At 39.6% G+C, this 21619-nt stretch overlaps 1 protein-coding gene across 2 annotated transcripts in view; it reads right to left on the minus strand.

Moving 5' to 3' along the window:
• The window catches only part of DNER (delta/notch like EGF repeat containing), a 365518-nt gene that overhangs the window by 72831 nt on the left and 271068 nt on the right, over positions 1-21619 (minus strand). For both annotated transcript variants that reach the window (XM_054477662.2, XM_054477663.1), the window contains exon 8: positions 19001-19225. In XM_054477662.2, the coding sequence (XP_054333637.1) occupies positions 19001-19225 (225 nt within the window). The remainder of the gene's footprint in view (positions 1-19000; positions 19226-21619) is intronic.

Here is a 21619-nt window from a genome sequence, read left to right on the forward strand (position 1 = left end):
CAGGTTTTAGGCCTGGTGGTATCTTTAATGTGGGTGGTGGGGGGATACAAAATCAGATTTGCATTTCAGAGAGATTGCTCCAGCTACCCTTTGGAGAATGGGGATAAGACCTGCAAGAATCAATGTGGAGAAATCAGTGAAGAGGCTGCTGCAATTGTCTTGGGAAATCACGGCTGGGATGAGAGTGGTGACAGGGCCACGTGGAATATAAATGTCAAGAGCCATTTAAACAGTAAATAGAAATACCTGGTAATGAATAGAATGTGAAGGGTGAGAAGGAAGGAGAGGTGGAAGGGGAGGCTCAGATTCCTGGCTTGTTTTATCCAGAGATACTGCAATTTCTTTCAAAGGAGCGCAGGAATTGACATTTATTGAGTCCCCTTCTATGGGCCAATTTCTCTTCTAGGCACTTTAAAATACAACAGAATCTCATTAGAAGGAAGGGGCTGGGGAGGGGAATGGAGTGGAAGGGAACCATATCCTAGAAGAAGCAGACCTTAATTGAACAAAAAGAATTGACAGCTTCTCCCAGAAAAACAGAAGTGATTTGGCAAAAAAAAAAAAAAAAAAATCAGTTCATTTTAATGAGTATTTGCTGAAATCTGACTATATTGCCAAGCATTGAACTAGTTGCTGAGGGGTTCAACTGTGCTGTAGTTAAGAAAGAAAGGCCTTATGTAAGAAGACATAAGAAGTCAGAGGTGGAGGGAAGGCAGAAAAAGAGAGAGTAGGATCAGGGGAGCATGGGATGGGAGGAGAGGAAGAGCAAAAGAGAGACCCAGAGTTATCAAGATGGAGACAGAAAAGAAGCAGAGAAAGAGACATAGAAAGAGAAAAGCCCAAAAAGATAAAATAGAGAGAAAGAAAAACTGGTCCAGAACATGATGGAATTACACTGGGCAGACAGCAAGGTCACTGCCAGAAATGTTGTGGGCCCCTGCAGAGTGATGTCTCCAACTGGCGTAATGGCCTTGAGCACTGCCCTTGGAGGGTCACCAAGATGGTGGAGCATATGGGGGCTGGGGGTACAATGTGAGAGTTTGAGAGACAATGGGACACAGCAGCATTCTTGCTTCCCAAGTCAAATACATATTCTTGCTTCCCTTCTTAAAATAAAATGTATTTGACGCTATTTTCTTTTTATTAAGTACTTTTTGTAACTCAGTATGGAGAGTGTTTCTAGATGGGGAGCACTGGACCATCAGGCATACAGCTGCAGTTCAGTGCCGGTGTGTCACATCTTCCATCAAGGCCACTCTTGGGCACTTGTGGCAACAGAGGATACTTATAAAAGGAAGAGTTTCTGCCCCACCCTTAGGGGAACACGGGCCTGGCATTGTACGTGAGGTGGTAACACAAGGGAAGCAGTAAGCACAATGCCTGGCATAAGCACATCATGATGTAATGTGTGGTCATCCGGCCAGTGATGCAAACATGATTTTTAAAGACAACCTGGGTGCCATACTTCTGAAATAGGTGCCCACCTTGCAGACACAGCAAAGGCCCTAAGCACCATAGCCCTGAAGGACGCCATTACCCTGGGCCATAGTTTCACATGGTCAGCAAAGACTGCTTGCTAGAGAAGCACAATAGCACCAGCTCAGCACTGACATGGTGCCTGGCTGATTAGCCCAGATTTCACTACCCAGGAACTCGAAGATCTAAATTTTTCCAATACGAAACAGCCTGTTTATGTTTGGCTTTTTAAAACCTACCCTTTTTCCTTTTCAGAGCCCCATCCCCTGAGATTAACCTCGGGGCTGGATCTGGTTTCCTGCTTGGCAGTAAAACTTCGACTCACTGCTCAATATTTGATTCCAAACTCTGCATTTTCTCTTTAACAACAGGCTGTTCTCCTCTCATTTCCTTAGCACACAGGCTGATGAATATAGAAGATGCTTGATCAAACTGGGTAAATTGAATTTGCTAGAAAAATAGAAACAGAGGGCCAAATAACCTTTGCATACATAAATACGGAAGAGTTCTTTTCTTTACCAGTGCCTGTTTTGCACAAACATGCATTAAAAGGCCTGGAAAAACATCTTCCAAAATTGACAATTGTTTTGTTAAGGGATTCTTTTATAAATTTAAATATGTATATTCATGTTTTCTAATTTTCTATAACAGAGATATGTTATTGTGTGATATAAGGGGGTAATATCATCCATGCTGTGATGGTTAATACTGAGTGTCAACTTGATTGGATTGAAGGATACAAAGTATTGATTCTAGGTGTGTCTGCGAGGGTGTTGCCAAAGGAGATTAACATTTGAGTCAGTGGGCTGGGAAAGGCAGATCCACCCTTAATCTGAGTGGGCACCATCTAATCAGCTGCCAGCATGACTAGAATATAAGCAGGCAGAAAAATGTGAAAAGAGAGACTGTGACCTAGCCTCCCAGCCTACATCTTTCTCCCGTGCTGGATGCTTCCTGCCCTCGAACATCAGACTCCAAGTTCTTCAGTTTTGGAACTCGGACTGGCTCTCTTTGCTCCTCAGCCTGCAGATGGCCTATTATGTGGCCTTGTGATCGTGTGACTTAATACTTAGTAAACATATATATATATATTCCATTAATTCTGTCCCTGTAGAGAACCCTGACTAATACACATGTTTTATGGGTATTTTATTTGTAGTATCACAACTCTAAATCATGTCACCGATTACAAGGGAAATGATGACCATTCTTTATGTCTAACCCTTGATTGGCAGTAAGGAAAACAGGTAATATTAGAAAAGTCCTAACTTTTAAAAATTTTTTTTAGTGGAGAGATAAGAACATTTCCTATAGTCTATAAAGGGAAAAGACTAGACTTATTAGAGGAGATTTTCTGAGATGCAGGGAACAGACATTATAATAAACGCAGTGCTAGTAAAGAAATTGCTTTTTAAAAGAAGAATTATACTTTTTAATATGCAGAAAAGAAAATCTTTGAAGATGTTAAAAATGCTGTAACTTCTGTAGATGTATTGAGTGTAAATCATAATTAATTTATATTTGGAAAGGAAACAGTTCTTAAATATATGGTAAAAACCAAACGACCACTATCCTGAGTTACCTCCTTAAAAATGAGCATTCTCCCTCAAAAACATTTAAGAAAATCTGGGACTATATGGAAGATGACAGCTCAGTTGTGACTGTGCTTATGAAGCACATTGGAAGCCAGGGGAAATTGGCAGTGAACCTGCTTTAACAGAAACACTCAGTGTCTAAAGGCCTTTGACTTTAAACTTGTCCATCATCTGGGGAATCTTTCTAGCCATGTTGATCTAAACATTTCTGAAAGCTTTCTCTTGGAATTGCCTTCAGGACTAGGTTACAAACTAGTCACACTGAGAAAAATCAATCTCTTCACAATGTTTTAGCTATGTCTTATGTCTTTTTTTTTTTTTAAATGTTGCTTTTGGCCACTAGAGGGTGGATTCTACTTACTATCTAGGCAAGTGGAAAAAAAAAAAAAAGTTACTCAGGAGCTTAACAAAAGAGGAGCAATAAAAAGATGTCTTTTACAAAAGCAAATAGATGGCACAGAGGGATGCAAATGAATCTACCAGGTTATATTTAAAGAAGAAATCCCATTCCCTTTAATAATAAAACATAACATTCAAATATTTCTCTACAGCTTGCAAATTCACCAATATGTCCTCTATAAACATATGGTATCTACAGTTTAAATTATCCATTGTAAAGTGGCCTATTTTTCTTACTTTTTATTTAAAATATTTTTAATGCAAATGTTTGTAATACCATGATTAAAGCACCAAGATTAAATACTAAGTATAATGACAAAATAATATTTTATAATTTGAGTTAAAGATTATTGTGCTATGTGTGTTTACATACAAACAGTAAGAAAAGCATTTTAATAAAATAATCCCATACCCTCAATTGATTACCTAGCATGTTTATAAACACATAAAAATGGCTGGTTTATAGTCAAGGTGAGGAAGATGATAAGAAAGTTTAGAAAAGAAAAGGTAGACATACACCCTCACATTCCAGAAGTTTTTCACTATGGGATGAACAAAGATGGGTGCTGGGGCCAGCAAAGGCAACAAATGGGTGGGGGGAGGGGCAGAAATCAAAGATTAAGGCTCTATCATGGCACTTTGAAGAGAAAATAAACCCAGAAAACTATTTTTACACAAGTATGTATACTAACAAAGAGAAATTTTAAACGGTATAAAAGTATAGAAGAGTTTTAAATGTTTATTTCCTTTTAATGTATTTCACAAACAATTGGTTAAATTTGGTTTAGTTGACCTCTTAGTTACTAACAGACATTCATCTGAGGTATCTGCATTCATCACACTTGGGTCTCAGTGCGTTCCCCAGACCAGCAGCATCAACACCACCTGGGAACTTGTTAGAAATGCGTGTTCTCAGGTCACACTCAAGACCCGCTGATTCAGGAACTCTAAGGGTAGGGCCCAGAACTCCATGACTTAAGAAGCCCTCTAACGTGGTTCTGATGAGCACTCAAGTTTGAGAGCCACTAAGCTATACAATAGAAAAGTATACAACATCTCCCACAATCTCTGACTGTCAAAAATGCGGGGAAATGGTAGGGGTTGTCCAAGAAAAATGCTACATATGGTGTGGTTATGGGTTTTTTTCTGTTTTGTTATTGTTGTTGTTGTTGTTTTGAGATGCAGTTTTGCTCTGTCGCCCAGGCTGGAGTGCAAAGGTGCGAACTAGGGTCACTGCAACTTCCGCCTCCTGAGTTCAAGCAATTCTCCTGCCTTAGCCTCCTGAGTAGCTGGGATTACAGGTGCCTGCCACCATACCTGACTAATTTTTGTATTTTTAGGAGAGACAGGGTTTCACCATGTTGGTCAAGCTGGTCTCGAACTCCTGACCATGTGATCCGTCCGCCTCAGCCTCCCAGAAGTGCTGGGATTACAGGCGTGAGCCACCGTGCCCAGACAGTTTTGTATTTTAACAGCCATGGCATCTCCTAAGCACGTAACTAATCCAACCGCAAAACATATGGTCAGAACATGTACCAGCTATGGGCATATAAATAAACCAACAGTGAAACATATAGTCAAATGATCTACCAGCCTTTGGCACATGGACTAAAGGAAGCTACCCTCCTCTCGAGGTTTACATAAGGGAAAAAAGTAACACAAAGGAATCCCAAAGTGACAACAAATGACGCACTGGAAGAGAAAGGCCAAAATGAGGGAAAGTAATAACGATATAGTGGTGGCACAATGTGTTCTAGTTCCTCACTGTATGACTAGGAGTCACACACGCCTAAGCAGAATGAGGATAAACAAGTTCAAATTCAAATTCAAATTCGTGAGGGCAATTTTTCCCACATCTCTGATCTAGCTTCCTTAACCCACGGGAATAATATTTTTGCAGAAAGGAATGTCAGAAAATGGAAGACATTAGAAGTATTTAACACAGCACCAAGATTAAGATTTTGAGTAACATACAGACCAGTAGGTAATATTAAAAATAATATTATAGTGTTGTAAAGATTAAATCTGTTACAAATCAACTATCATATACTAGACATTTGTGAATTAGCTTTTTGCATTCCTAATTATCTTGCTGAAAATTTGCTCTGAAGGTAATTTATGTTACTTATCTTTTAAAATATATTTTGAATAAAACATAAAAGCTCTACTTTAAAAAGGAAAGAAAGAAAAAAAGCATAAACAATCTAAGGTAACAATTTTTACAAACCAAAAATTGGGAACCATGATCTGACAAAGTTGCGCTGTTTCCAATTATATATCAGAGGTGGCCTCATAGATACATAGTTTGGTAACAAAGTATTTGTGTGATGGAAAACAAAATACTGTGACTGGGATTATTCCAGAAAATTTTGGTACACGGAGTCCACAATGCAGACCACGATTATCTTTCTGGCCATATTTACTTTCATTCCCCTATCACTGGGGACATTCACAGACACAATGCAATCGTGTCATCCTCTAAGCTTTCTATTAGGCATTGCCATGCTCGAGTAAATATGCTAAATCCTAAATATTGTTAAACACCAAGGAAATTTCTTATGATTCTTTAAGAACAGTTTTAGAAGCACACACCTTCCACTCGGCCACTATCCCTAAGGGCTACAAATGCCCAAGGGCTGAAGCTGACAGTCAGGACTTCAGCTAAAGAATTTCATGGGGAAATTCAGCCTTGATGCAACTGGATTACAAAGAAAATTTCAAAATGTAAATAAATCAGAAATGACAACTCAATTATATGAGTAAATTCTGAATTCTGTTCCAACTTTCTTTATTAAATTAAGGATGCCTAAACACACAGCATTTGTTCATTTAACAGTTGATAAAGCAGTTGAAAAATCAGAAGTGTGTTTTTATTTGGTGACTTAAGATTCTAGGAGAATATATATGTTAATAACCTGAAGGGAAAAATGAAACTTCTTTGAAATAAAGCCAGGAACAAGGCTCAATCTATACGGAATTATGAGGTAAGTAAAGAAGTTTTCTCCTAGACATTCCTTATCACTTGAGTAGGCAAGTTCAGGGGACCTCACCATTTCTTTTCAAGCAACCAAAGATTAAACACTTTTTTTCAACTTTCTTTCTCCTCAAATCTGCTTACATATAGAGAGATAATTATATATATATATGTATACACACACGTGCACACACACACACAGACACATCACATTCTTCACATATTTAGGTTTAAGATTATGATAGATTGAAAAAAAATAGCTACAAGTTCTGTGCAGCTCCTCCCATCAAGAAACAGAGTCTATAAGCTTGACCCTGTGACTTGCTCATGCCACTGGGACATCGGCAAACAACAGAAGAAGCAGCTTTAAAGAGAGCATGCATATGGGACCTTGTGTTCTGTTGCTGCTTTCGGAACACTGCCATCATGGGAAGAAGCCCCGACTGGTCTGCTGGATGAAGAGAGACATGTGGCTTAGCTGCCCCCATCACTCCAGCTAACTGCCAGCAATATAAGAGGGGTCATCCAGGACCCGGCAGTTCCCAGCTGGCTTGCCAGCTGACCACAAAAGCATGAGTGGGCACATGGAATAGAGAAGAGACATCCCAGCTAACCCTGCCCAAATTATCAACCCACAGAATCACAAACAATAAGTGGTTTTTTTAAGCCATCAAGTCTTGGAATGTTTTGTTACACAGCAATGACTAACTAATACAAAGGTTGATTGCCAGGTACGATGTCTAACTTAAATAAATAAAACCACAAAGATAAACTTTTAGGTATCAGAGACCTGGTAAAAAAGGTATTTTTACAGAGTAGTAAAGAGGAGTCTTCTCAAAATAGTACCACCAGGTACTACATATTCCTTAGTTTAGACCTACTTTAGTTGGGCTTATTCAATCTAAAAGCAACACCTACTAATGAATTGAACCTAGGACATTCACTCTGATCTGAGGCATCAGAAACCATCTGGTAGAGTAAAATTGAAACATGATCTTGGTAATCATCAACATATCATTAAGACTTCAGTCCAACCAACTAAGGACCTCTTTAGGCAATTCCTGTAAAACCAAGTGGGATTGTAATTTTTTAATGATTTGGGGAATATGTTTATACCCAATATAAACTGTTTGGTAAAAGATAAACATATGCATAACAAGTTAACAACATTTGATTGTGATCTTTTTTTAACTTTTATTTTAGGTTCAGGGATACACAGGCAGGTTTTTCATATAAGTAAATTACATGTCTCAGGGGTTTGGTGTACGATTATTTTCTCACCCAGGTAATAAGTATAGTACCCAATAAGTAGTTTTTCGATCCTCATCCTCCTCCCCACTCAAGCAGGATCCAGCATCTATTGTTCCCTTCTTTGTGTCCATATGTACTCCAAGTTTAGCTCCCACTTATAAGTGAGAACATGAAATATTTGGTTTTCTGTTTCTGTATTAGTTTGCTTAGGATAATGGCCCGTGGATTCATACATGTTACTGCAAGAGACAGGATCCCCTGCTTTTTCATGACTACACAGTATTACATTGTGGATATGTATCACTTTTTAAAAATCCAGTCTACCACTGATGGGCATTTAGGTTGATTCCGTGTCTTTGCCATTGTGAATAGCGCTGTGATGAACATATGTATGTATGTGTCTTTCAAATTCAGGAAATGCAGAGAACACCTATGAAATACTACAAAAGAAGGCCATGCCCAAGACACATAATCATCAGATTCTTCGATGTCAAAAATGAAAGAAAAAATGTTAAAGGCAGCTAGAGAGAAGGAGCAGGTCACCTACAAAGTGAACTCCATCAGGCTAACAGCAGACCTGTCAGCAGAAACCCTACAAGCCAGCAGAGATTGGGGACCCGTATTCAACATTCATAAGAAAAAAAATTTTAACAAGAATTTCATATCCAGCCAAACTAAGCTTCATAAGCAAAGGAGAAATAAGATGCTTTTTGAACAAGCAAATGTTAGGGGAATTTGTCACCACCAGACCTGCTTTACAAGAGGTCCTGAAGGAAGTGCTAAATATGGAAAGGAAAGACCATTACCGGCCACTACAAAAACACACTTAACTACATAAAGCAGTGACACTATAAAGCAGTCACACAAGCAAGTCTGCACAATAACCAACTAAAAACATGGTGACAGGATCACATCCACACATATCAATACTAACCTTGAATGTAAATGGGCTACATGCCCCAATCAAAAGGCACAGAGTGGCCGGTTGGATAAAGAAGCAAAATCCAATGGTATACTATCTTTGAGAGACCCATCTCACACACAATGATACCCATAGGCCAAAATAAACAGATGGAGAAAAATCTACCAAACAAACACAAAACATAAAAAGGCAGGGGCTGCTATACAAATGGGATTTTAAAGAGAGCATTGAGGCACTGCATAAAGAAGCACGTGAGTGAGATGGAAGAGGAAATGCTGTTTTGCAAAATCAATACCCACTATGAGTTGACAATGTTCTGGGATTTAAAGAAAAGGTTATGTATCAATCTGCTTCAGGCAAACCTAAGAGCTCTGAATCTTCATTAAAACTGAAGCTGTTCTGTAAAAGCATTCAGTGAATGCAGCAACTTTCACAGTGTGCTTTCAAACTGAAAATTAATGGGCATGATAGAAAACCAATGGAAGAAATACAGGGCATTGTCCCCAGGTTGTTGTATAAATCCAAACCAATGAAGAATTTAAATGCATATTGAAGGCTACAAGTCCAGAAAAAAGTAGGACATGCAGCAAATCTCCTTATTGGCGGTCTAATTGGGACTCAGGAAGTAGACTACCATAAGTCACAATATATCTCAAACATCACCTATAATGGCACATTGTTACAGAGTTTCCAATCCTCCATGATTGACATTGACGGCAAATCATTTCCACTAAGCCAGTCTTGTAGGAAGGCAAGTTACTGAAGGAACATGTCATCGGAGCTATCTCAAAGTAGAGAACTAAAAACAACAAAAGTCAAATATGAAAAGGAAAGAACATTTCAGGGACTATAATATCACCAGAGCCAGGTGAAAAGAAACAACATCAAAGGAATCCATGACATATAATCATCAATGCAGGAGGTTTTCAGGGAATCAGGTGGTAAGAAAAATTGCTAGTAGGCATTGGGGACCCCAGAAATGAGAAGCACTAATCAAGAGAAACTACCTAGGCTGAAGGGTGCATAGCTGTCATGTGATTATGTCTGCATTTCTCATTTGAGTCACAGGAAAGGAAGTTTCTTTAATTAGGTGCATCCGGCAGGCATCAAATCAAATAAAATCATAAGCTTCAGTCACAGGTAGTTCTCAGCATCAATTTCAAAGCAGTGGATTGCTGGATCTACAGAATGAAGCAAAGACAGAAGAAGGGGGCGCCCTACCTAGATGCGGTTCAATTCCCTTGGAAGTCAGAGTTGTGCTTTTCTGTGCTGGGAAGTAGGAAACGTCTATTGGTCAAGTATCATCCATTGAACTATAATGGAGGCCACTTTTCATGCCAAGCTTTGAGGCATCCACTTAGAGATCCATCTCAGGAGGAGTGCTGAGACAGAGGAGTCTGGAATCTTGTTCTTGTGATTGGTTCAAACATAAGTGAGAGCCCAGGTTTGCACCTAACTTGGGGTGTCACATGTAGGCTTCTGAGGATTAGGGTTAAAATATCACCTCTGCCTCCTGTTGTTTAAACTCTCAATGCCTCCATTACCTTATCCTTAAATAAAAGAATAGGAATACTCCAACGGGGGGCAAGTAAGAGAAAATAAGTGTCAGGTGTTTGGCACACAGTCTATTATAAATGCAGTAAGATTTCATAGATGGTCGCTACTCTAGTCAAAGCCAGATGGGATGAAGTCACTCTCTGGGTCAACAGAGCTGAATCAATATGGCTGACAAATCCCAATTTAATATGTTAATTTGAAGTGGCTATTAACACAGCTACCACTTGAAAAATCTGGTTAGAATACTTAATGGGTACGATGTACATTATTTGAGTAATGGCTACCCTAAAAGCCCCGATTTCACCACTATACAATCTATGCATATAACAAAATTATATTTACACTTCATAAGTTTATACAAATTTTTAAAAAGAGAAAATTTTTCAGTCAGTTATTTACCCTTGGTGAGTCAAGGCCAGTTTTGACCCTATTTGCTATTTACCCTGAGCTAACAGAGGCTCCAGCAGGTCCCAATTGCCTGGGTTCAAGTCCCAGCTTCATCCTTAACTGGCTGTATTGTCATGGGCAGAGAAATGACAACAACCATGGGTCCCACTTCATAAGGACTATGGGGATTCAAGAAGCCAATTCAGTCAAAGAGCTTTGCCCAGCACCTGACACTTAAATAGTTATCACTGGAGTCACAGAAAGCCACCATCAAGGCAAGCAATCGCTTAACCCTGCAAGAAGTTGAATGTGCACCCATTATTCAAGAATGCCCACTATGGCCATTTCATCTCACCTCCAGTCCTACTCTAACCTTGAACCTCATATAAAAAGAATCAGAACACAAATGTAAAAATGTCCTCAGTGGTCTTTCCCAAGTAACGGAATATCCAGTGTCTGTGCTAATGCTCCACCATTTAATAGATTTCAAGGTAGAGGACCATCTGTATCATTTCATTTAAGCTTCACAAGCCAGTTATGTTTGTCTGCATTTTAAAGGAGAGAAAAGTAATGCTGATAGAGGCCAACGGCACAGCTGTTCGAAGGCAAAGCTGGGACTTAAATTCAGCTCTTCTCAACGCTAAGCTCAGGCCCCTTTCCATCCAGCCAAGGAAGAAAGGCAAGGCATGCAGGATTTTAGTTCTAAAATCCAGATTCGCAGACATTCTCAACAGTGAAAGAAAACAGTGATTGGATCATAATAATTTTCAACCACAAAATAAGAGTCAATGGCTTTGTTACAAAATAGTGGTAGGGAGGTCTCCATCTGACCCTCCAGGGCCATAAGCTTGATGAGAATGTTCTGATACTGTGCTGGCAGGGCTGCAAAAAGAGCTGTCCTCAGAAATGCTTAGGTTAGTGACGTTAAGTTGTTACCAGCTGCCATTTGCAACTTTCATTCCAGGCAAGATGATGTAAAATGATTTCTGCTGTCCTCACAGACTCTGCTAACTCCTATTTTTAGTAGGCAAATCTCACGCTTTTTCAACATTAGTACAGCCAAGAATGAGTTCTGAATGATTTGAATTTTGAGGGGAAGTCAGGGAGTGGTGGGAGCAGAAATCCCTTACAATTAAAGACCAGTTCATTAACGCTTTCATACGTATGGATTAGCCATTTTAAGTGAGGTGAAAAAGCAGCCTTGTGAATAGATTTGTAATATCAGGAATCTCATAAAAATTTCATGCTCCACCAGCAAGTGCCCTTGGCTTAATAGCAGTGTCCTTCCCCCCCTTGTATTAATTTCTCAGGTCAGAAGCCTAAAGAAGGCAAATATCACGAATTCTACCTCAGTGCCCCCACAACTTACAATCAAACAAGATGAAGATGGGAGAATGGCTGTGGCCATAGTTTGGAAGCATGCTTAGGAAAGGTACCTTAGTGTCTGGAGGTCTAGCAGAGCCTGACTCAGCTCCTCACACCCTAGGCAGTGCCCTCTCATCCTCCTCCCTCCCCTGATTCCCAGGGTACCGACCTCACCTGGCAACCTCCCAACCTCCCAACTCACTGCTGTCTCCTCTACCCTCTCCTGTGGCCTCAAAGCAAGAACTCTGCAACTCTCTTCCAATTTCTTCCCCTTTCTTTTTACACTCTCACCCTCTCCTATCTTGACGGCTTCCATGACTTTCTCTAGCATCCATACAATGGGAACTCTCTCTATATTTTTCCCCTGGTTTCAGCCTTGTTCCCATTATTCCAGCCCCAGGTAAGAACTATTTACTGACACATCCATCTTGCTCGGCCTGCTGTACCCAAGCCCTAAAGAGGGTCCTTATGCATATTTCCCATTTCCTCTGAATCACCCAGAGGGGTCCTTTGACTCCATTCGCACCCTTGTTCCCTGCATCCAACTGACAACTGAACCCTGATGATCCTGATCCTCACATAAACGTTTAACCCATCCTTTCATTCCCACTGCACAAGTTCATGCCTTTACTTCTATTAGTACTTGCTAGAAGGTCTCTATCTTTTCATCTCTTCTTGACCGTAATATGTGCCGAATACTATGAGAATAATCTGTCTAAAATACATATCAGTTCACATATACCCAATAACGCAAAATGTCTGCAAGTCTTCATAATCCAAACTCCTTAGCATCTACATTCTCCCCACATGTGTCCCCATGAGTATTTTCAGCCTTACTACCTATTACTGCATCTAATGCATCTTATCCTGCAGCAAGCTGGATCCACTCTTCTTTGAACTCCTCCCCATGACCCAAGACTTCTATAGTGCCCTTCCCCCACATATAAATCCAAACAATATTTCAGTGTCCAACTCATTGGAAATTCCGAACTATTGTTCAGAATTTTATATGAACTATTGTTCACATAAAAATTCAATCAATTGCCATCCTCAATACTTCAAGCATTTTAATTAATTAAGTTCTGTCAATGCCCTTCAACCAAAGACTACCAAGGACACACCTGTAGTTGAACAAGTTGAGTTTATTACCCATTGCAGTTAGAGAGACTGTATGCCATGGGAATCGTGGAGTGTCTCAATCAGAAGGTGTTAGGTGGGATTTATTATAGGATTTGAACTCTGGTTAGGTTATTTGGGGAGATTTCACTCTAGAGTGAATGCTGGATGCTGTCAGAAAGCAGGAGCAATTCTTATCTAAAGAAGGGGAAGGGTAGAGCAAGGCCAAAGCTGTATTTGGTAAAGAGGAAGCTGTCACTGTACCTATGTGACACTAAGAACTGAGATAAAGTGGATACTTGGTATTTTGCGGGTTGCAGGGTGACCTTGTTTTTGTATTGGACAAAATTATAAAGTGGTCTTGTTTTGCCTGACTGTATCATAGCCTCTGAATGATCGTATCTAATATCCATGTTATGTGTGATTGTTGATGTCCTTAAGTCCAACAGAAGACATCACGGCCCAGCTGTAAGCATCAGACCAGCTCCTAACAACCTCAAGGTCTACCTGTAAGTGCCAAGCAAGCTCCTGACATCAGCGGCTGCTCTTCTTTTTCTCAGTTCTCAGCATCATCATGATGTCAATATACAGATTTAAACATTCTCTAAAGCAGAGTACAGATTATGAAGAGTAAAGCAAACTCCCCCTTGCTACAGATGCAGCTGGGTGATCAGGATTCCATTTGGGGTCCCAATGGTGAGGGTGGGCATCATATTTTGCAACACAGAAAAGGAAGGACATGAGGGCAGGATTATGATCTGGGGAAAAAAGGTAATATATTCTATACAACCTACAACTCTCAAGAATAGTGTGATATGCAGATCAGAAACCCCCTACAGCATGTTAAATATAAGAATATCTTCATTGGCTGGGAGCAGTGGCTCATGCTTGTAATCCCAGCACTTCGGGAGGCCAAGGCAGGCAGATCAAGAAGTCAGGAGATGGAGACCATCCTGGCTAACACAGTGAAACCCTGTCCTTACTAAAAATACAAAAAATTAGCTGGATGTGATGGTGGGTACCTGTAGTCCCAGCTACTCAGGAGGCTGAGGCAGGAGAATGGTGTGAACCCGGGAGGCGGAGGTTGCAGTGAGCTGAGATTGCACCACTGCACTCCAGCCTGGGCGACAGAGCAACAATCTGTCTTAAAAAAAAAAAAAAAAAAAAAAAAAAAAGTCTTCATCCTGGTAAACTAGATAAAGTTTTTCTGGTTAATAACAGATGAAAGTTGTCCACTGTACTTATCCAAAAATGTAAAGGTACATGGGCCTTAGTGAGCTAAATGTCTTCAAATCTTTGTAGGTATATTTATTTCTTTATTGCTGTTCAATTGCTATTAAAATCCTGACCATTAAGTCTTATCCTTGATCCTGTTTCCAGCAAATATTGTCAGACTACTGATATTTTCAGATCTGAGTTTAACAGAAGGAAGCAGTGTCAACTGTGTCTTTCGGGACATACAGACCAGAAATGCAGCTCACATGTAAGGCATATGTAGAAAATACAAAAAAATTACATCTAAAATCCTTACAAATATAATTTTCTTTCAAAAAATTTCACTTGGAGAAAGTCTACATTTCCTTTGGTTTACAGCCTATTATACATCTGGATGATCTAATTGAGTTACCAGCCCTTTGGTGAAGAAGAATGGGCAGAGGAACTTGGTTGGCAACTGTGCCATGTCTAGTCTGGGATTTCAACTGCAGTTGAAATGATGAGCATCTTAGATCTTACTTGTTAAAAAAAATTATAAACATATTTCCATGTAAAAATCTCCAATGCCCTGTCCCTTAAATTCCTTAAATAGTAATATGTGAGGCACATTCTATAATGGCAGGGTTAATTCAATTCCACAAGTTTAGAGTAATAACTCAAGTGCAAACTATCTTCCTTCCTGCCAGGGACTCCTTCCAATACCGGTCATGTACAGCTATTATCTGCAGAGGCCACCATTGTATTGAGAACACAAGCAATACCGTGGCTCCCACCTGCAGGCGAAATGGTGTCCCCACCCAAGTGAGTTCCACCTCATCCTGTTTGTAGCAGCTCCAAGTTCTCACTTTCTTCAGCAGATTTTAATTTGCAATTTTTAAGAGAATGGGTAGCCTATCACTTAACACTGTCACTGGAAGATAACATTTCAGTAATTACTCAGTGCTGACATTTTATTATTTAATCTTAAAATCCCATCAGAAATCCCTAGCCCGGTAAGCTACAAATGAAGTTTGAAAATAAAACACCCGGCAAATCTGATTTGCAGTAATCAAAATGGCATTTTGTCAGATGGGAACTAATTATCAACCTGACATGATTTCAATCTGCTGCCATTTTATGAAATGAGATCCGTTTGCTCTCTGTAAAGAAGATCAGCCTTGCTGCTCCATAGCTAAGCGCCCAATTTCACCTATTCTCATGAGATTCTTCCATTATGCAAACTGGTGGTGAAGCAATTACATACTCCAAAAGATGAAGATGAGAAATTTCACATTCACAGCCTTGTCATGTTCACCTCTTAAAATGTAAGTTCTTGCCAGGTGTTAAGATGCCTTTTTCATTTTACAGTCACCTAACAATCTGAAGAAACATCCCCTCCGAAGGCAGTTTCAGCTCCCAGGTTCAACGAGAGGGCCCTGTCAGGATTACAAGGCTCTACCTTGAGACTGCTGAACAAATGAAGGGATCACGTTCATTCCACGAACAGAATGCACACGTCTTCAGGCTTTTCAAGGCTATTCAGGGGCTACTGCTGGACCACAGACAATTACCAAGTCAAACGCTCCAAGTAGGCATGAATGTTTTCGCAGAGAATAGATGGAAGGAAAGTGGAACTTAAACAGGAGTGATTTCACCCCCGCATAGCTCGAGAATGCTGCTGGAATCTCCATGGACGGAAAGAAAGAAGAGCTTTCAATAGTCCATGCCAGGAAATGGGCTGCCTGCCTCTCATTTCATGCTCTGACACACAACTCTCCTCTCTTTTCTAATAGAGGGGAAAACTGAGTCCCAGAGATGCCTGTAAATTTCCTATGGTTTTAGTCAGTAAGCGAGGATGTTAGAGGATGTTAGAGAGGTTCTTTCTACCACTCTCGGCTGCCTCTCCCAGTGTGGAAAGAAACATCACGCAGTATATTTTCTATTTGGTTGCCTCACACATGTTGAAAAACTCTATTTGGTATTATTAAAAAATACTATTTATCTCTAACTCCCTTCAATTTTAAGTTTTAGAAATCAACTAACTATAAGAAAAAGTTTGGGTCAGGCATGGTGGCTCAGGCCTGTAATCCAAGCACTGTGGGAGGCCGAGGCAGGCAGATAACCTGAGGTCAGGAGTTCAAGACCAGCCTGGACAACATGGTGAAACCCTGTCTCTAGTAAACATACACAAATTAGCAGGGTGTGGTGGTGGGAGCCTGTAATCCCAGCTACTTGGGAGACTGAGGCAGGAGAATCGCTTGAACCCGGGAGGCGGAGGTTGAAGCCTGGGCAACGAGAGCAAAACTCCATCTCAAAAACATTTTAAAAAAGAAAAAATTTGATATAATTAAGAAAAGAAGTCAGAGGAGAAAGGGAGGAGAAAATAAAGTTGTTTTCTGGTCTTGCAATACTTAATTCTTCTTTGTGGAGCTTCACAGAGAGAACGAAACTCTCAGGAGACAGGTGATAAAGTATTAAGGAAGTTTTTGTTCAGAATGCTGCTGGGGGGAATTTTCACATGTGTTACGACATCCAGAGCAGAGTTGGGAACAGCATGCTCGTGAGTCTGTGTGTGAGTAAGCTCTGTTCTTCCAGCACAATTGCAGCTTGTTTAGTTTGCAAACACCAGTTGTCTCAGTGATCCACATTCCCAATAGGTAAGGGCCAGCACCACACTGCCCCCTCTCACAGCACGCCCAGCTCACAGCACGTGAGGCCGAATCCACATGGAAGAAAACTGGACCCTCTGAGGGGCAGCTATTCCTCTCTCCACTCTGGCTCTGAAGGAGAGCATGGAGGTCAACCAAGAAAAATATCCTCATGTCAAACATAGTGGAGAAACTGTTTCACTTCAAGGTTTATGAGATCCAAAAATGTTACTGTGATAGTTCATTTTGGGTGTCAACTTGGCTAGGCCGTGGTTCTTAGATACTTGCTCAAACACTAATCTAGATGTTGCTATGAAGGTATGTTTTAGATGAGATTAACGTTTAAATCAGCAGACTTTGAAAGAAGCAGATGACTCTCCAGAATGTGGGTGGGCTGCATCCAAACAGTTGAGGGCCTTAAGGACAAAGACTGAGGTTTCCCAAAGAAGAAATAATTCAGCTCAAAACACAACACAGAAACCTCGCCTGAGTTTCCAGCCTGCCAGCTTCCCTACGGATTTTGGACTTGTGAGTCCACACAATTGCATGAGCCAGTTACTTAAAATAAATCTCTCTCTCTTCTCTCTCTCTGTCTCCTGTTTCTCGGAAGAATCCTAACTACTAATGCTGTTACAAAGCAGATTAAACAGCCCTATTCCCTCTGAATTTCAGAGCAGAGAGGAAAGAGGCACTTGGCAAAATATCAATTGCATAGAAAATCGGGGAATTAAGAGTCTATGTGAAAAAAGGCTTTTCAACACCATTCAAGCGCCAAATTGCATTTCTCGGTAACTTTTTGAGTTATTCGTGAGTATGAGACATGCCCTTTGGAAGTTCCAGGCCAGGCTCTGGAGCAGCGAAACCAGGGACAGCTGCATTACAATCTGGGCTCAGCCCCCGTTCTGGGGGTGTGGCCACAGGCACATGACTGAACCTCTAGAGGCATTTCAAACCTTGGTGTAAATGTGACACTAAAAAGACCAGAGATGTGAAGCACCCAGCTCAGAATCTAGAAAGATCAGTGCTCACTAAATAGTGGCTTAGGGTGATCGCTGCTGATACAAAAGCTATTAATAAAACACAGTTCCTCCCAGCCCTAAGGAGGAGAGAGATACATACAAGGATAATTAATGTCCTGTTTCCAAGACCACAAAAGTGATATTGTAGGTGACTGTCGGAACCCAGAGGAAGGGAAACTGAGTCAGCCCCAAAAGTAGAAGTTTGTACAGTGAGGTGGGGTAATGGGGAGCACGCATTCCAGCTAGAGGCCATTGCACCGGCAAAGCCAAGTTCAAGCAAAACCAGATACTGGCCAGCCATACTGATTGGCCAGGGAGATGTGTGGGGATTCATTGTGCTGGGAAGATTTCTAAAGAGCTAGCTCCTGTAAGGATGGAGACATGCATAGAATAGAAACGAGAGGAAAGGGCTGCCCCGTGCATTCCTTTCTGACTACACTAGTGGGTTGTGTACACACAAAATTTTGACTAGTGATTACTCACTTCTAGGTATCAAAACCTCCATAATTAAAAATCTGTAATGCAAATGCAGAAGGCATTTGGAAATTAAATGGTAAAATTTTTAAATTCTTACATAGGGAGCCAGTGGTATAACATAATGTGCATCGAGTAACAATTTTAATAGATAGCACAATTCTGAATGTATTGCACTGTGCTTTTCATGCACATTAAAATGAAAGAGCATATTCTGTTAACTTAAGCACACAATAGTAAAAGATACACAATACAGCAAAAGTTCTGCAATGACTTACAGTAAATTGTTAAAAATGCTTAGCCTGCGATGAGATTAAGCCTGTTTTCAATTTTCTTTATTTTGCTTGGTTTTTCTACAATGAATGTGAGTTGATCATGAAAAGAGGAAAAAGTATTTTTTAACCCTGCCAAGAGTAAATTTAAAAAAGAAAGTGTGTCATAAATGAGTGGAATTCACTTTTATTTACAAGCATACCAGTAAGTATACTTACTTAAAAGCACACCAGTTAAGTATATCATTTTTATTTATAAGTATACCAAGATGCAAAAGAAAAAGTAACAGTCTTTTGAGATTGGTTTGAGATTGAGAAAAGGAAGATTTGCTGTGTAGGGGCGGTACCCACCTGGATCACAGAGGCATTTGTAGCTAGTGCCCACGCTGCGGCACGTGCCATGAGCACAGGGGCTGAGGGCACAGAAGTCAATAAGCTGGGCACAGGTTGGCCCTGTGAAGCCCGGGCTGCAGCTGCAGGTAAAGTGTACCCCGTCCACATAGCAGGTGCCATTGTTCTGGCACGGAGATGAGGCGCAGGGGTCCACCTTTTCTTCACAAGCAGATCCGAAATATCCTGTGAAAAAACACATGGGAGCTTAAAAAAATTAAAACACATTTGCACATAATAACTAATCAACTGAGTCTGCTCCACTGTATATTCATAACAGTTAATTCATTCATAGCTTCCAGATACGTCACAACCCAACAAGATAGGTAGGTTGTTTTTCTCACCTTTAGTAATGTAGGGTTAAAAATATTAAGTCCCACAATTCCATTTTTATTGAAATATAAGGTATATGACTGTTGAGGAGTACATACATATGTGTACATGAATATATTTATGTGTACACAAGTGTATATGTACGTGTGTATACTCTAGAAACATATCAAAAATAAATTAATGGTAATTTCCTAAAGGAATATGGGATTTGGATCAGCAGAGGGCTCTCCCCTCTTATTTTGTATACATTAATGGGGAACATATTTCTTATTTTGCTTTAATAGATATGACATAATCCCGAATTTAAAAAATTAAAACCATATCAAATAGTAAACAATGAAAAAGTCTCTTTTTCATCCTTGTCCCTTTGTCTCCCATTCCCTTCTCTACAAGCAGCCACTGTTAACAGTTTCTTGAATATATGCTTTTTAAAAAATTGATTGTTGTAACAGAGAAACAAAAGTGATCTACCCATACAACGAAATACCACTCAGCAATAAAAAAAAAAAATAAGTACTGACACATGGTATGACATGAATGAACGTCAAAAGCATTATGCTAAGAAAAGAAGCTAGGCACGAAATACTACATATTATATAATCCCATTTGTAAGAAATGTGCAGGAAAAGCAAATCTGTAGATATAGAAAGTAGATAAATGGTTACCTATGGCTGGGCCGGAAAGAGGGGTTCACTGCAAATGGACATGAGGAGTCCACTGCGGTGGATGGAAATGTTTTAAACTTGGATTGTGGTGATGGCTGTACAACTCTGTAAATTTACTAATATGCTTTGAACTGTACATTTCAAATGAATGAATTTTACAATGTATAAATTGTACACGTAAATAAAACTTTATGTTATATAAAATTATGTAAGGCTGTTAACTTTTTCTTTTAAATATGGTTACTATGTAGGTGATTTTTATCTTGTTTCCTGTGTATCTGATTCAGTATTTCTTGTTAAAAAATTATACATGTGCATATGTGTGGGTCTCTACATCTGTGCATACATGTAGGTATATATATTTAACAATGCTTTCCATAAAACTACACTTCTTTCAATACTTTAAGAGAAGTTTGAAAATTAAAGATTATTCAAATTTTAGAAATAAAAGTGAAATAATTTCACTCACATATAGTTTGTATTCTAATAGTCTATTACACTTCTCTTGTTTACATTTAAGTTTATATTTACTCATCTTCTTTTAGAACTCCTAGCAATACTGACAATTTTTGTTGTTGTTAAGGACACATTTAATATGTAAACAAACCAAAATAACTCCCAGATTTAATTATGTGAAGCACCACTCATCAATTGGCATAATCAACTTGGTATTTCTCTGTGCAGTATAGAAATATAAAATTATCCTCCAAAAAAATCCAATGCTATTCAGCATTTTATAAAATTCCTGGTAGCTTTTAAATCTGAGAAATCCTACTAAAAATGTACCATACAATCAGTTTTAATAACACTTCAATTCTCCAAAAAGTTTCTTGGCGGCCTCAGGTGGAATATAATTCTACCCATCATGAGATATGTTCCATTTTACTCTGATTGAAAATAAGAAACATTTTTCAACATATGACAGTACTATATGTTACTGTCACTATTTAACATGATTTCAAAAATAGGATTTAATATCTCAAATCTTTTAATTTTAGAAAATAAAATAATTTTTATCTGTCTAGAAAATGCAGCATAGCTGCTTAAAATATTAAAAGGCCCATTTGATTTGCTCGAGCATAACACTAAAAGTCATTCAATTTTTTTTCTTAATATAAAGGAATAATTTTGAGAAATGAATTGACCAAGCCACCCCACAGCTTGCATTTAGTTAGATAGTGACCCAAGATTGCATCTTATGACTTGAGAGGAAAAAAAAATGGCGGGGGTGGGCGGTGGCCAGTGCGGAGCAGCACAGGTTCTAGGTTAACCTTGCGGATGCACTGATTTCTTTACAAGAAATTCAGGCTCATGATAAATTCCATACCCAAGGCTGGGTACCAGTTTGCCCAAAACAGCAGCTCAAGGTGAATCAGAAAATCATAAATGTTAATGCTCAGAAACGGAAATCAGTTTATTTTACTTTATTTTATTTTATTTTACTTTTTGAGACAGAGTCTCACTCTGTCGCCCAGGCTGGAGTGCGATGGCACAATCTCGGCTCACTGCAACCTCTGCCTTCAGGTCAAGCGATTCGAATGCCGCAGCCTCCTGAGTAGCTGTGATTACAGGAGCACACCAC

The sequence above is a fragment of the Pongo pygmaeus genome, chromosome 11, assembly GCF_028885625.2.
Source record: "Pongo pygmaeus isolate AG05252 chromosome 11, NHGRI_mPonPyg2-v2.0_pri, whole genome shotgun sequence".
NCBI classification, from domain to species: domain Eukaryota; kingdom Metazoa; phylum Chordata; class Mammalia; order Primates; family Hominidae; genus Pongo; species Pongo pygmaeus.